This window comes from Schistocerca nitens, unplaced genomic scaffold (genome assembly GCF_023898315.1).
Source record: "Schistocerca nitens isolate TAMUIC-IGC-003100 unplaced genomic scaffold, iqSchNite1.1 HiC_scaffold_468, whole genome shotgun sequence".
In the NCBI taxonomy this organism is placed as follows: Eukaryota; Metazoa; Arthropoda; class Insecta; order Orthoptera; family Acrididae; genus Schistocerca; species Schistocerca nitens.
Window position 1 is genome coordinate 8,117,849 of NW_026046001.1, and position 13,509 is coordinate 8,131,357.

The 13,509-nt window shown below is 62.3% G+C and overlaps 1 protein-coding gene across 1 annotated transcript; it reads left to right on the top strand.

Moving 5' to 3' along the window:
• Window positions 1-699: 699 nt before the first annotated feature.
• LOC126232343 (uncharacterized) lies at window positions 700-11,374 on the top strand. The gene is made up of 5 exons (XM_049942620.1): window positions 700-4,367; window positions 4,522-6,987; window positions 7,092-9,108; window positions 9,291-9,569; window positions 9,683-11,374. Exons 1-5 carry the CDS (start codon window positions 700-702, stop codon window positions 11,372-11,374), a joined length of 10,122 nt encoding a protein of 3,373 aa, XP_049798577.1.
• Window positions 11,375-13,509: the final 2,135 nt, after the last annotated feature.

The window sequence follows — 13,509 nt, forward strand, 5'->3', positions numbered from 1 at the left end:
GCAGAAACAGCTGCGCAGAAACAGCTGCGCAGAAACAGCTGCGCAGAAACAGTGCGCAGAAACAGCTGCGCAGAAACAGCTGCGCAGAAACAGCTGCGCAGATACAGCTGCGCAGATACAGCTGCGCAGATACAGCTGCGCAGAAACAGCTGCGCAGAAACAGCTGCGCAGATACAGCTGCGCAGATACAGCTGCGCAGAAACAGCTGCGCAGAAACAGCTGCGCAGAAACAGCTGCGCAGAAACAGCTGCGCAGAAACAGCTGCGCAGGAACAGCTGCACAGAAACAGCTGCGCAGAAACAGCTGCGCAGAAACAGCTGCGCAGGAACAGCTGCGCAGGAACAGCTGCGCAGAAACAGCTGCGCAGGAACAGCTGCGCAGGAACAGCTACGCAGGAACAGCTGCGCAGGAACAGCTGCGCAGGAACAGCTGCACAGGAACAGCTGCGCAGGAACAGCTGCGCAGGAACAGCTGCGCAGGAACAGCTGCGCAGGAACAGCTGCGCAGAAACAGCTGCGCAGAAACAGCTGCGCAGAAACAGCGGCGCAGAAACAGCGGCGCAGAAACACTCTATAGCCTCCGGTTACAGGAGCGTACCTCCATGTTCAATGTTTTTTGGGCAGTTGAACATGTAAAGTTGAATCCCGTACGCGCGTGGTAGGATCTCTAGACCACGCGCGCGTACGGAGTTCGTCACCCATGCTGTTGCAGTGGAGTCTCATCAGAAAATCAGAAACAGCTGCGCAGAAGCGGCTGCGCAGGAACAGCTGCGCAGAAGCGGCTGCGCAGAAGCGGCTGCGCAGAAGCGGCTGCGCAGAAGCGGCTGCGCACAAGCGGCTGCGCACAAGCGGCTGCGCAGAAGCGGCTGCGCAGAAGCGGCTGCGCAGAAGCGGCTGCGCAGAAGCGGCTGCGCAGAAGCGGCTGCGCAGAAGCGGCTGCGCAGAAACGGCTGCGCAGAAACGGCTGCGCAGAAACGGCTGCGCAGAAACGGCTGCGCAGAAACGGCTGCGCAGAAACGGCTGCGCAGAAGCGGCTGCGCAGAAGCGGCTGCGCAGAAGCGGCTGCGCAGAAGCGGCTGCGCACAAGCGGCTGCGCAGAAGCGGCTGCGCAGAAGCGGCTGCGCAGAAGCGGCTGCGCAGAAGCGGCTGCGCAGAAGCGGCTGCGCAGAAGCGGCTGCGCAGAAGCGGCAGCGCAGAAGCGGCTGCGCAGAAGCGGCTGCGCAGAAGCGGCTGCGCAGAAACGGCTGCGCAGAAACAGCTGCGCAGGAACAGCTGCGCAGGAACAGCTGCGCAGGAACAGCTGCGCAGAAACAGCTGCGCAGGAACAGCTGCGCAGGAACAGCTGCGCAGGAACAGCTGCGCAGGAACAGTTGCGCAGGAACAGCTGCGCAGGAACAGCTGCGCAGGAACAGCTGCGCAGGAACAGCTGCGCAGGAACAGCTGCGCAGGTACAGCTGCGCAGAAACAGCTGCGCAGAAACAGCTGCGCAGGAACAGCTGCGCAGGAACAGCTGCGCAAGAACAGCTGCGCAGGTACAGCTGCGCAGGAGCAGCTGCGCAGGAACAACTGCGCAGAAACAACTGCGCAGAAACAGCTGCGCTGGAACAGCTGCGCAGAAACAGCTGCGCAGAAACAGCTGCGCAGAAACAGCTTCGCAGAAACAGCTGCGCAGAAACAGCTGCGCAGAAACAGCTGCGCAGGAACAGCTGCGCAGGAACAGCTGCGCAGAAACAGCTGCGCAGAAACAGCTGCGCAGAAACAGCTGCGCAGGAACAGCTGCGCAGAAACAGCTGCGCAGAAACAGCTGCGCAGAAACAGCTGCGCAGAAACAGCTGCGCAGAAACAGCTGCGCAGAAACAGCTGCGCAGAAACAGCTGCGCAGAAACAGCTGCGCAGAAACAGCTGCGCAGAAACAGCTGCGCAGAAACAGCTGCGCAGGAGCAGCTGCGCAGGAACAGCTGCGCAGGAACAGCTGCGCAGGAACAGGTGCGCAGGAACAGGTGCGCAGGAACAGGTGCGGAGGAACAGGTGCGCAGGAACAGCTGCGCAGGAACAGGTGCGCAGGAGCAGGTGCGCAGGAACAGCTGCGCAGGAACAGCTGCGCAGGAACAGCTGCGCAGGAACAGCTGCGCAGGAACAGGTGCGCAGGAACAGCTGCGCAGAAACAGCTGCGCAGAAACAGCTGCGCAGAAACAGCTGCGCAGAAACAGCTGTGCAGAAACAGCTGCGCAGAAACAGCTGCGCAGAAACAGCTGCGCAGAAACAGCTCCGCAGAAACAGCTGCGCAGAGACAGCTGCGCAGAGACAGCTGCGCAGATACAGCTGCGCAGAAACGGCTGCGCAGAAACGGCTGCGCAGAAACGGCTGCGCAGAAACGGCTGCGCAGAAACGGCTGCGCAGAAGCGGCTGCGCAGAAGCGGCTGCGCAGAAGCGGCTGCGCAGAAGCGGCTGCGCACAAGCGGCTGCGCAGAAGCGGCTGCGCAGAAGCGGCTGCGCAGAAGCGGCTGCGCAGAAGCGGCTGCGCAGAAGCGGCTGCGCAGAAGCGGCTGCGCAGAAGCGGCAGCGCAGAAGCGGCTGCGCAGAAGCGGCTGCGCAGAAGCGGCTGCGCAGAAACGGCTGCGCAGAAACAGCTGCGCAGGAACAGCTGCGCAGGAACAGCTGCGCAGGAACAGCTGCGCAGAAACAGCTGCGCAGGAACAGCTGCGCAGGAACAGCTGCGCAGGAACAGCTGCGCAGGAACAGTTGCGCAGGAACAGCTGCGCAGGAACAGCTGCGCAGGAACAGCTGCGCAGGAACAGCTGCGCAGGAACAGCTGCGCAGGTACAGCTGCGCAGAAACAGCTGCGCAGAAACAGCTGCGCAGGAACAGCTGCGCAGGAACAGCTGCGCAAGAACAGCTGCGCAGGTACAGCTGCGCAGGAGCAGCTGCGCAGGAACAACTGCGCAGAAACAACTGCGCAGAAACAGCTGCGCTGGAACAGCTGCGCAGAAACAGCTGCGCAGAAACAGCTGCGCAGAAACAGCTTCGCAGAAACAGCTGCGCAGAAACAGCTGCGCAGAAACAGCTGCGCAGGAACAGCTGCGCAGGAACAGCTGCGCAGAAACAGCTGCGCAGAAACAGCTGCGCAGAAACAGCTGCGCAGGAACAGCTGCGCAGAAACAGCTGCGCAGAAACAGCTGCGCAGAAACAGCTGCGCAGAAACAGCTGCGCAGAAACAGCTGCGCAGAAACAGCTGCGCAGAAACAGCTGCGCAGAAACAGCTGCGCAGAAACAGCTGCGCAGAAACAGCTGCGCAGAAACAGCTGCGCAGGAGCAGCTGCGCAGGAACAGCTGCGCAGGAACAGCTGCGCAGGAACAGGTGCGCAGGAACAGGTGCGCAGGAACAGGTGCGGAGGAACAGGTGCGCAGGAACAGCTGCGCAGGAACAGGTGCGCAGGAGCAGGTGCGCAGGAACAGCTGCGCAGGAACAGCTGCGCAGGAACAGCTGCGCAGGAACAGCTGCGCAGGAACAGGTGCGCAGGAACAGCTGCGCAGAAACAGCTGCGCAGAAACAGCTGCGCAGAAACAGCTGCGCAGAAACAGCTGCGCAGAAACAGCTGCGCAGAAACAGCTGCGCAGAAACAGCTCCGCAGAAACAGCTGCGCAGAGACAGCTGCGCAGAGACAGCTGCGCAGATACAGCTGCGCAGAAACAGCTGCGCAGAAACAGCAGCGCAGAAACAGCTGCGCAGAAACAGCTGCGCAGAAACAGCTGCGCAGAAACAGCTGCGCAGAAACAGCTGCGCAGAAACAGCTGCGCAGAAACAGATGCGAAGAAACAGCTGCGCAGAAACAGCTGCGCAGAAACAGCTGCGCAGAAACAGCGGCGCAGAAACAGCGGCGCAGAAACAGCTGCGCAGGAACAGCTGCGCAGAAACAGCTGCGCAGAAACAGCTGCGCAGGAACAGCTGCGCAGGAACAGCTGCGCAGAAACAGCTGCGCAGAAACAGCTGCGCAGAAACAGCTGCGCAGGAACAGCTGCGCAGGAACAGCTGCGCAGAAACAGCTGTGCAGAAACAGCTGCGCAGAAACAGCTGCGCAGGAACAGCTACGCAGAAACAGCTGCGCAGAAACAGCTGCGCAGAAACAGCTGCGCAGAAACAGCTGCGCAGAAACAGCTGCGCAGAAACAGCTGCGCAGAAACAGCTGCGCAGAGACAGCTGCGCAGAAACAGCTGCGCAGAGACAGCTGCGCAGAAACAGCTGCGCAGAAACAGCTGCGCAGAAACAGCTGCGCAGAAACAGCTGCGCAGAAACAGCTGCGCAGAAACAGCTGCGCAGAAACAGCTGCGCAGAAACAGCGGCGCAGATACAGCGGCGCAGAAACAGCGGCGCAGAAACACTCTATAGCCTCTGGTTACAGGAGCGTACCTCCATGTTCAATGTTTTTTGGGCAGTTGAACATGTAAAGTTGAATCCCGTACGCGCGTGGTAGGATCTCTAGACCACGCGCGCGTACGGAGTTCGTCACCCATGCTGTTGCAGTGAAGTCTCATCAGAAAATCAGAAACAGCTGCGCGGAGACGGCTGCGCAGAAGCGGCTGCGCGGAAGCGGCTGCGCGGAAACGGCTGCGCGGAAACGGCTGCGCGGAAACGGCTGCGCGAGAACAGCTGCGCGAGAACAGGTGCGCGGGAACAGGTGCGCGGGAACAGCTGCGCAGGAACAGCTGCGCAGGAACAGCTGCGCAGGAACAGGTGCGCAAAAACAGGTGCGCAAAAACAGGTGCGCAGGAACAGCTGCGCAGGAACAGCTGCGCAGGAACAGCTGCGCAGGAACAGCTGCGCAGGAACAGCTGCGCAGAAACAGCTGCGCAGGAACAGCTGCGCAGGAACAGCTGCGCAGAAACAGCTGCGCAGAAACAGCTGCGCAGAAACAGCTGCGCAGAAACAGCTGCGCAGAAACAGCTTCGCAGAAACAGCTGCGCAGGAACAGCAGCGCAGGAACGGCTGCGCAGAAACGGCTGCGCAGAAACGGCTGCGCAGAAACGGCTGCGCAGAAACGGCTGCGCAGAAACGGCTGCGCAGAAACGGCTGCGCAGAAACGGCTGCGCGGAAGCGGCTGCGCGGAAGCGGCTGCGCGGAAACGGCTGCGCGGAAACGGCTGCGCGGAAACGGCTGCGCGAGAACAGCTGCGCGAGAACAGGTGCGCGGGAACAGCTGCGCGGGAACAGCTGCGCGGGAACAGCTGCGCAGGAACAGCTGCGCAGGAACAGGTGCGCAGGAACAGGTGCGCAGGAACAGGTGCGCAGGAACAGCTGCGCAGGAACAGCTGCGCAGGAACAGCTGCGCAGGAACAGCTGCGCAGGAACAGCTGCGCAGAAACAGCTGCGCAGAAACAGCTGCGCAGAAACAGCTGCGCAGAAACGGCTTCGCAGAAACGGCTGCGCTGGAACGGCTGCGCAGAAACGGCTGCGCAGAAACGGCTGCGCAGAAACGGCTGCGCAGAAACGGCTGCGCAGAAACGGCTGCGCAGAAACGGCTGCGCAGAAACGGCTGCGCAGAAAAGGCTGCGCAGAAACGGCTGCGCAGAAACAGCTGCGCAGAAACAGCTGCGCAGAAGCAGCTGCGCAGAAGCAGCTGCGCAGAAGCAGCTGCGCAGAAGCAGCTGCGCAGAAGCAGCTGCGCAGAAGCAGCTGCGCAGAAGCAGCTGCGCAGAAACAGCTGCGCAGAAACAGCTGCGCAGATACAGCTGCGCAGATACAGCTGCGCAGAAACAGCTGCGCAGAAACAGCTGCGCAGGAACAGCTGCGCAGGAACAGCTGCGCAGGAACAGCTGCGCAGGAACAGCTGCGCAGGAACAGCTGCGCAGGAACAGCTGCGCAGGAACAGCTGCGCAGGAACAGCTGCGCAGGAACAGCTGCGCAGGTACAGCTGCGCAGGAACAGCTGCGCAGGAACAGCTGCGCAGAAACAGCTGCGCAGGAACAGCTGCGCAGGAACAGCTGCGCAGGAACAGCTGCGCAGGAACAGCTGCGCAGGTACAGCTGCGCAGGAACAGCTGCGCAGGAACAGCTGCGCAGGAACAGCTGCGCAGGAACAGCTGCGCAGAAACAGCTGCGCAGGAACAGCTGCGCAGAAACAGCTGCGCAGGAACAGCTGCGCAGAAACAGCTGCGCAGGAACAGCAGCGCAGGAACAGCTGCGCAGGAACAGCTGCGCAGGAACAGCTGCGCAGGAACAGCTGCGCAGGAACAGCTGCGCAGGAACAGCTGCGCAGAAACAGCTGCGCAGAAACAGCTGCGCAGGAACAGCTGCGCAGAAACAGCTGCGCAGAAACAGCTGCGCAGGAACAGCTGCGCAGAAACAGCTGCGCAGAAACAGCTGCGCAGGAACAGCTGCGCAGGAACAGCTGCGCAGGAACAGCTGCGCAGGAACAGCTGCGCAGAAACAGCTGCGCAGGAACAGCTGCGCAGAAACAGCTGCGCAGAAACAGCTGCGCAGAAACAGCTGCGCAGAAACAGCTTCGCAGAAACAGCTGCGCAGGAACAGCTGCGCAGAAACAGCTGCGCAGAAACAGCTGCGCAGGAACAGCTGCGCAGAAAAAGCTGCGCAGAAACAGCTGCGCAGAAACAGCTGCGCAGGAACAGCTGCGCAGAAACAGCTGCGCAGGAACAGCTGCGCAGAAACAGCTGCGCAGAAGCAGCTGCGCAGAAGCAGCTGCGCAGAAGCAGCTGCGCAGAAGCAGCTGCGCAGAAGCAGCTGCGCAGAAACAGCTGCGCAGAAACAGCTGCGCAGATACAGCTGCGCAGATACAGCTGCGCTGAAACAGCTGCGCAGAAACAGCTGCGCAGAAACAGCTGCGCAGAAACAGCTGCGCAGGAACAGCTGCGCAGGAACAGCTGCGCAGGAACAGCTGCGCAGGAACAGCTGCACAGGAACAGCTGCGCAGGAACAGCTGCGCAGAAACAGCTGCGCAGAAACAGCTGCGCAGAAACAGCGGCGCAGAAACAGCGGCGCAGAAACACTCTATAGCCTCCGGTTACAGGAGCGTACCTCCATGTTCAATGTTTTTTGGGCAGTTGAACATGTAAAGTTGAATCCCGTACGCGCGTGGTAGGATCTCTAGACCACGCGCGCGTACGGAGTTCGTCACCCATGCTGTTGCAGTGAAGTCTCATCAGAAAATCAGAAACAGCTGCGCAGAAGCGGCTGCGCAGAAGCGGCTGCGCAGAAGCGGCTGCGCAGAAGCGGCTGCGCAGAAGCGGCTGCGCAGAAGCGGCTGCGCAGAAGCGGCTGCGCAGAAGCGGCTGCGCAGAAGCGGCTGCGCAGAAGCGGCTGCGCAGAAGCGGCTGCGCAGAAGCGGCTGCGCAGAAGCGGCTGCGCAGAAGCGGCTGCGCAGAAACGGCTGCGCAGAAACGGCTGCGCAGAAACGGCTGCGCAGAAACGGCTGCGCAGAAACGGCTGCGCAGAAACGGCTGCGCAGATACGGCTGCGCAGAAACGGCTGCGCAGAAGCGGCTGCGCAGAAGCGGCTGCGCAGAAGCGGCTGCGCAGAAGCGGCTGCGCACAAGCGGCTGCGCAGAAGCGGCTGCGCAGAAGCGGCTGCGCAGAAGCGGCTGCGCAGAAGCGGCTGCGCAGAAGCGGCGGCGCAGAAGCGGCTGCGCAGAAGCGGCTGCGCAGAAGCGGCTGCGCAGAAGCGGCTGCGCAGAAGCGGCTGCGCAGAAGCGGCTGCTCAGAAGCGGCTGCGCAGAAGCGGCTGCGCAGAAGCGGCTGCGCAGAAGCGGCTGCGCAGAAACGGCTGCGCAGAAACGGCTGCGCAGAAACGGCTGCGCAGAAACGGCTGCGCAGCAGCAGCTGCGCAGAAGCAGCTGCGCAGAAGCAGCTGCGCAGAAACAGCTGCGCAGATGCAGCTGCGCAGAAACAGCTGCGCAGAAACAGCTGCGCAGAAGCGGCTGCGCAGAAGCGGCTGCGCAGAAGCGGCTGCGCAGAAGCGGCTGCGCAGAAGCGGCTGCGCAGAAGCGGCTGCGCAGAAGCGGCTGCACGGAAGCGGCTGCGCGGAAGCGGCTGCGCGGAAACGGCTGCGCAGAAGCGGCTGCGCAGAAGCGGCTGCGCAGAAGCGGCTGCGCAGAAGCGGCTGCGCAGAAACGGCTGCGCAGAAACGGCTGCGCAGAAACGGCTGCGCAGAAACGGCTGCGCAGAAACGGCTGCGCAGAAACGTATGCGCAGAAACGGCTGCGCAGAAACGGCTGCGCAGAAACGGCTGCGCAGAAACGGCTGCGCAGAAACGGCTGCGCAGAAACGGCTGCGCAGAAACGGCTGCGCAGAAACGGCTGCGCAGAAACGGCTGCGCAGAAACGGCTGCGCAGAAACGGCTGCGCAGAAACGGCTGCGCAGAAACGGCTGCGCAGAAACAGCTGCGCAGAAACAGCTGCGCAGAAACAGCTGCGCAGAAACAGCTGCGCAGAAACAGCTGCGCAGAAACAGCTGCGCAGAAGCAGCTGCGCAGAAGCAGCTGCGCAGAAACAGCTGCGCAGAAACAGCTGCGCAGAAACAGCTGCGCAGAAACAGGGCGCAGAAACAGCTGCGCAGAAACAGCTGCGCAGAAACAGCTGCGCAGATACAGCTGCGCAGATACAGCTGCGCAGATACAGCTGCGCAGAAACAGCTGCGCAGATACAGCTGCGCAGAAAGAGCTGCGCAGAAACAGCTGCGCAGAAACAGCTGCGCAGAAACAGCTGCGCAGAAACAGCTGCACAGAAACAGCTGCGCAGGAACAGCTGCGCAGAAACAGCTGCGCAGAAACAGCTGCGCAGGAACAGCTGCGCAGGAACAGCTGCGCAGAAACAGGTGCGCAGAAACAGCTGCGCAGAAACAGCTGCGCAGGAACAGCTGCGCAGGAACAGCTGCGCAGGAACAGCTGCGCAGGAACAGCTGCGCAGAAACAGCTGCGCAGGAACAGCTGCGCAGGAACAGCTGCGCAGGAACAGCTGCGCAGCAACAGCTGCGCAGAAACAGCTGCGCAGAAACAGCTGCGCAGAAACAGCTGCAGAAACAGCTGCGCAGAAACAGCGGCGCAGAAACAGCGGCGCAGAAACAGCGGCGCAGAAACACTCTATAGCCTCCGGTTACAGGAGCGTACCTCCATGTTCAATGTTTTTTGGGCAGTTGAACATGTAAAGTTAAATCCCGTACGCACGTGGTAGGATCTCTAGACCACGCGCGCGTACGGAGTTCGTCACCCATGCTGTTGCAGTGAAGTCTCATCAGAAAATCAGAAACAGCTGCGCAGAAGCGGCTGCGCAGAAACGGCTTCGCAGAAACGGCTGCGCAGGAACGGCTGCGCAGGAACAGCTGCGCATAAGCGGCTGCGCAGAAGCGGCTGCGCAGAAGCGGCTGCGCAGAAGCGGCTGCGCAGAAGCGGCTGCGCAGAAGCGGCTGCGCAGAAGCGGCTGCGCAGAAGCGGCTGCGCAGAAGCGGCTGCGCAGAAGCGGCTGCGCAGAAGCGGCTGCGCAGAAGCGGCTGCGCAGAAGCGGCTGCGCAGAAGCGGCTGCGCAGAAGCGGCTGCGCAGAAGCGGCTGCGCAGTAGCGGCTGCGCAGTAGCGGCTGCGCAGAAGCGGCTGCGCAGAAGCGGCTGCGCAGAAACGGCTGCGCAGTAACGGCTGCGCAGAAACGGCTGCGCAGAAACGGCTGCGCAGAAACGGCTGCGCAGAAGCGGCTGCGCAGAAGCGGCTGCGCAGAAGCGGCTGCGCAGAAGCGGCTGCGCAGAAGCGGCTGCGCAGAAGCGGCTGCGCAGAAGCGGCTGCGCAGAAACGGCTGCGCAGAAACGGCTGCGCAGAAACGGCTGCGCAGAAACGGCTGCGCAGAAACGGCTGCGCAGATACGGCTGCGCAGGAACGGCTGCGCAGGAACGGCTGCGCAGGAACGGCTGCGCAGGAACGGCTGCGCAGGAACGGCTGCGCAGGAACGGCTGCGCAGGAACGGCTTCGCAGGAACGGCTGCGCAGAAGCGGCTGCGCAGAAGCGGCTGCGCAGAAGCGGCTGCGCAGAAGCGGCTGCGCAGAAGCGGCTGCGCAGAAGCGGCTGCGCAGAAGCGGCTGCGCAGAAGCGGCTGCGCAGAAGCGGCTGCGCAGAAGCGGCTGCGCAGAAGCGGCTGCGCAGAAGCGGCTGCGCAGAAGCGGCTGCGCAGAAACGGCTGCGCAGAAACGGCTGCGCAGAAACGGCTGCGCAGAAACGGCTGCGCAGAAACGGCTGCGCAGAAACGGCTGCGCAGAAACGGCTGCGCAGAAACGGCTGCGCAGAAACGACTGCGCAGAAACAGCTGCGCAGAAGCAGCTGCGCAGAAGCAGCTGCGCAGAATCAGCTGCGCAGAAGCAGCTGCGCAGAAGCAGCTGCGCAGAAGCAGCTGCGCAGAAGCAGCTGCGCAGAAACAGCTGCGCAGAAACAGCTGCGCAGATACAGCTGCGCAGATACAGCTGCGCAGATACAGCTGCGCAGAAACGGCTGCGCAGAAACGGCTGCGGAGAAACGGCTGCGCAGAAACGGCTGCGCAGAAACGTATGCGCAGAAACGGCTGCGCAGAAACGGCTGCGCAGAAACGGCTGCGCAGAAACGGCTGCGCAGAAACGGCTGCGCAGAAACGGCTGCGCAGAAACGGCTGCGCAGAAACGGCTGCGCAGAAACGGCTGCGCAGAAACGGCTGCGCAGAAACGGCTGCGCAGAAACGGCTGCGCAGAAACAGCTGCGCAGAAACAGCTGCGCAGAAACAGCTGCGCAGAAACAGCTGCGCAGAAACAGCTGCGCAGAAGCAGCTGCGCAGAAACAGCTGCGCAGAAGCAGCTGCGCAGAAACAGCTGCGCAGAAACAGCTGCGCAGAAACAGCTGCGCAGAAACAGTGCGCAGAAACAGCTGCGCAGAAACAGCTGCGCAGAAACAGCTGCGCAGAAACAGCTGCGCAGATACAGCTGCGCAGATACAGCTGCGCAGAAACAGCTGCGCAGAAACAGCTGCGCAGATACAGCTGCGCAGATACAGCTGCGCAGAAACAGCTGCGCAGAAACAGCTGCGCAGAAACAGCTGCGCAGAAACAGCTGCGCAGAAACAGCTGCGCAGGAACAGCTGCACAGAAACAGCTGCGCAGAAACAGCTGCGCAGAAACAGCTGCGCAGGAACAGCTGCGCAGGAACAGCTGCGCAGAAACAGCTGCGCAGGAACAGCTGCGCAGGAACAGCTACGCAGGAACAGCTGCGCAGGAACAGCTGCGCAGGAACAGCTGCACAGGAACAGCTGCGCAGGAACAGCTGCGCAGGAACAGCTGCGCAGGAACAGCTGCGCAGGAACAGCTGCGCAGAAACAGCTGCGCAGAAACAGCGGCGCAGAAACAGCGGCGCAGAAACACTCTATAGCCTCCGGTTACAGGAGCGTACCTCCATGTTCAATGTTTTTTGGGCAGTTGAACATGTAAAGTTGAATCCCGTACGCGCGTGGTAGGATCTCTAGACCACGCGCGCGTACGGAGTTCGTCACCCATGCTGTTGCAGTGGAGTCTCATCAGAAAATCAGAAACAGCTGCGCAGAAGCGGCTGCGCAGGAACAGCTGCGCAGAAGCGGCTGCGCAGAAGCGGCTGCGCAGAAGCGGCTGCGCAGAAGCGGCTGCGCAGAAGCGGCTGCGCAGAAGCGGCTGCGCAGAAGCGGCTGCGCAGAAGCGGCTGCGCAGAAGCGGCTGCGCAGAAGCGGCTGCGCAGAAGCGGCTGCGCAGAAGCGGCTGCGCAGAAGCGGCTGCGCAGAAGCGGCTGCGCAGAAACGGCTGCGCAGAAACGGCTGCGCAGAAGCGGCTGCGCAGAAGCGGCTGCGCAGAAGCGGCTGCGCAGAAGCGGCTGCGCACAAGCGGCTGCGCAGAAGCGGCTGCGCAGAAGCGGCTGCGCAGAAGCGGCTGCGCAGAAGCGGCTGCGCAGAAGCGGCTGCGCAGAAGCGGCTGCGCAGAAGCGGCTGCGCAGAAGCGGCTGCGCAGAAGCGGCTGCGCAGAAACGGCTGCGCAGAAACGGCTGCGCAGGAACAGCTGCGCAGGAACAGCTGCGCAGGAACAGCTGCGCAGGAACAGCTGCGCAGGAACAGCTGCGCAGGAACAGCTGCGCAGGAACAGCTGCGCAGGAACAGTTGCGCAGGAACAGCTGCGCAGGAACAGCTGCGCAGGAACAGCTGCGCAGGAACAGCTGCGCAGGAACAGCTGCGCAGGAACAGCTGCGCAGGTACAGCTGCGCAGGAACAGCTGCGCAGAAACAGCTGCGCAGGAACAGCTGCGCAGGAACAGCTGCGCAGGAACAGCTGCGCAGGTACAGCTGCGCAGGAGCAGCTGCGCAGGAACAGCTGCGCAGGAACAGCTGCGCAGGAACAGCTGCGCAGGAACAGCTGCGCAGAAACAGCTGCGCAGGAACAGCTGCGCAGAAACAGCTGCGCAGGAACAGCTGCGCAGGAACAGCTGCGCAGAAACAGCTGCGCAGAAACAGCTGCGCAGGAACAGCTGCGCAGGAACAGCTGCGCAGGAACAGCTGCGCAGAAACTGCTGCGCAGAAACTGCTGCGCAGAAACTGCTGCGCAGAAACAGCTGCGCAGGAACAGCTGCGCAGGAACAGCTGCGCAGGAACAGCTGCGCAGGAACAGCTGCGCAGGAACAGCTGCGCAGGAACAGCTGCGCAGAAACAGCTGCGCAGGAACAGCTGCGCAGAAACAGCTGCGCAGGAACAGCTGCGCAGAAACAACTGCGCAGAAACAACTGCGCAGAAACAGCTGCGCAGGAACAGCTGCGCAGAAACAGCTGCGCAGAAACAGCTGCGCAGAAACAGCTTCGCAGAAACAGCTGCGCAGAAACAGCTGCGCAGAAACAGCTGCGCAGAAACAGCTGCGCAGGAACAGCTGCGCAGAAACAGCTGCGCAGAAACAGCTGCGCAGAAACAGCTGCGCAGAAACAGCTGCGCAGAAACAGCTGCGCAGGAACAGCTGCGCAGAAACAGCTGCGCAGAAACAGCTGCGCAGAAACAGCTGCGCAGAAACAGCTGCGCAGAAACAGCTGCGCAGAAACAGCTGCGCAGAAACAGCTGCGCAGGAGCAGCTGCGCAGGAACAGCTGCGCAGGAACAGCTGCGCAGGAACAGCTGCGCAGGAACAGCTGCACAGGAACAGGTGCGCAGGAACAGGTGCGCAGGAACAGGTGCGGAGGAACAGGTGCGCAGGAACAGCTGCGCAGGAACAGGTGCGCAGGAGCAGGTGCGCAGGAACAGCTGCGCAGGAACAGCTGCGCAGGAACAGCTGCGCAGGAACAGCTGCGCAGGAACAGCTGCGCAGGAACAGCTGCGCAGGAACAGCTGCGCAGGAACAGGTGCGCAGGAACAGCTGCGCAGGAACAGCTGCGCAGAAACAGCTGCGCAGAAACAGCTGCGCAGAAACAGCTGCGCAGAAACAGCTGCGCAGAAACAGCTGCGCAGAAACAGCTGCGCAGAAACAGCTCCGCAGAAACAGCTGCGCAGAGACAGCTGCGCAGAGAC

What these genes read in the sequence shown, in the direction of transcription:
- LOC126232343 (XM_049942620.1), top strand. Translation starts at nt 700, where the DNA reads ATGCTGTTGCAGTGGAGTCTCATCAGAAAATCAGAAACAGCTGCGCAG. An exon ending in ACAGCGGCGCAGAAACAGCG is followed by an intron (nt 4,368 to 4,521) that starts GCGCAGAAACAC and finishes ATGCTGTTGCAG; the next exon opens with TGAAGTCTCATCAGAAAATC. An exon ending in TAGCCTCCGGTTACAGGAGC is followed by an intron (nt 9,109 to 9,290) that starts GTACCTCCATGT and finishes ACGGCTTCGCAG; the next exon opens with AAACGGCTGCGCAGGAACGG.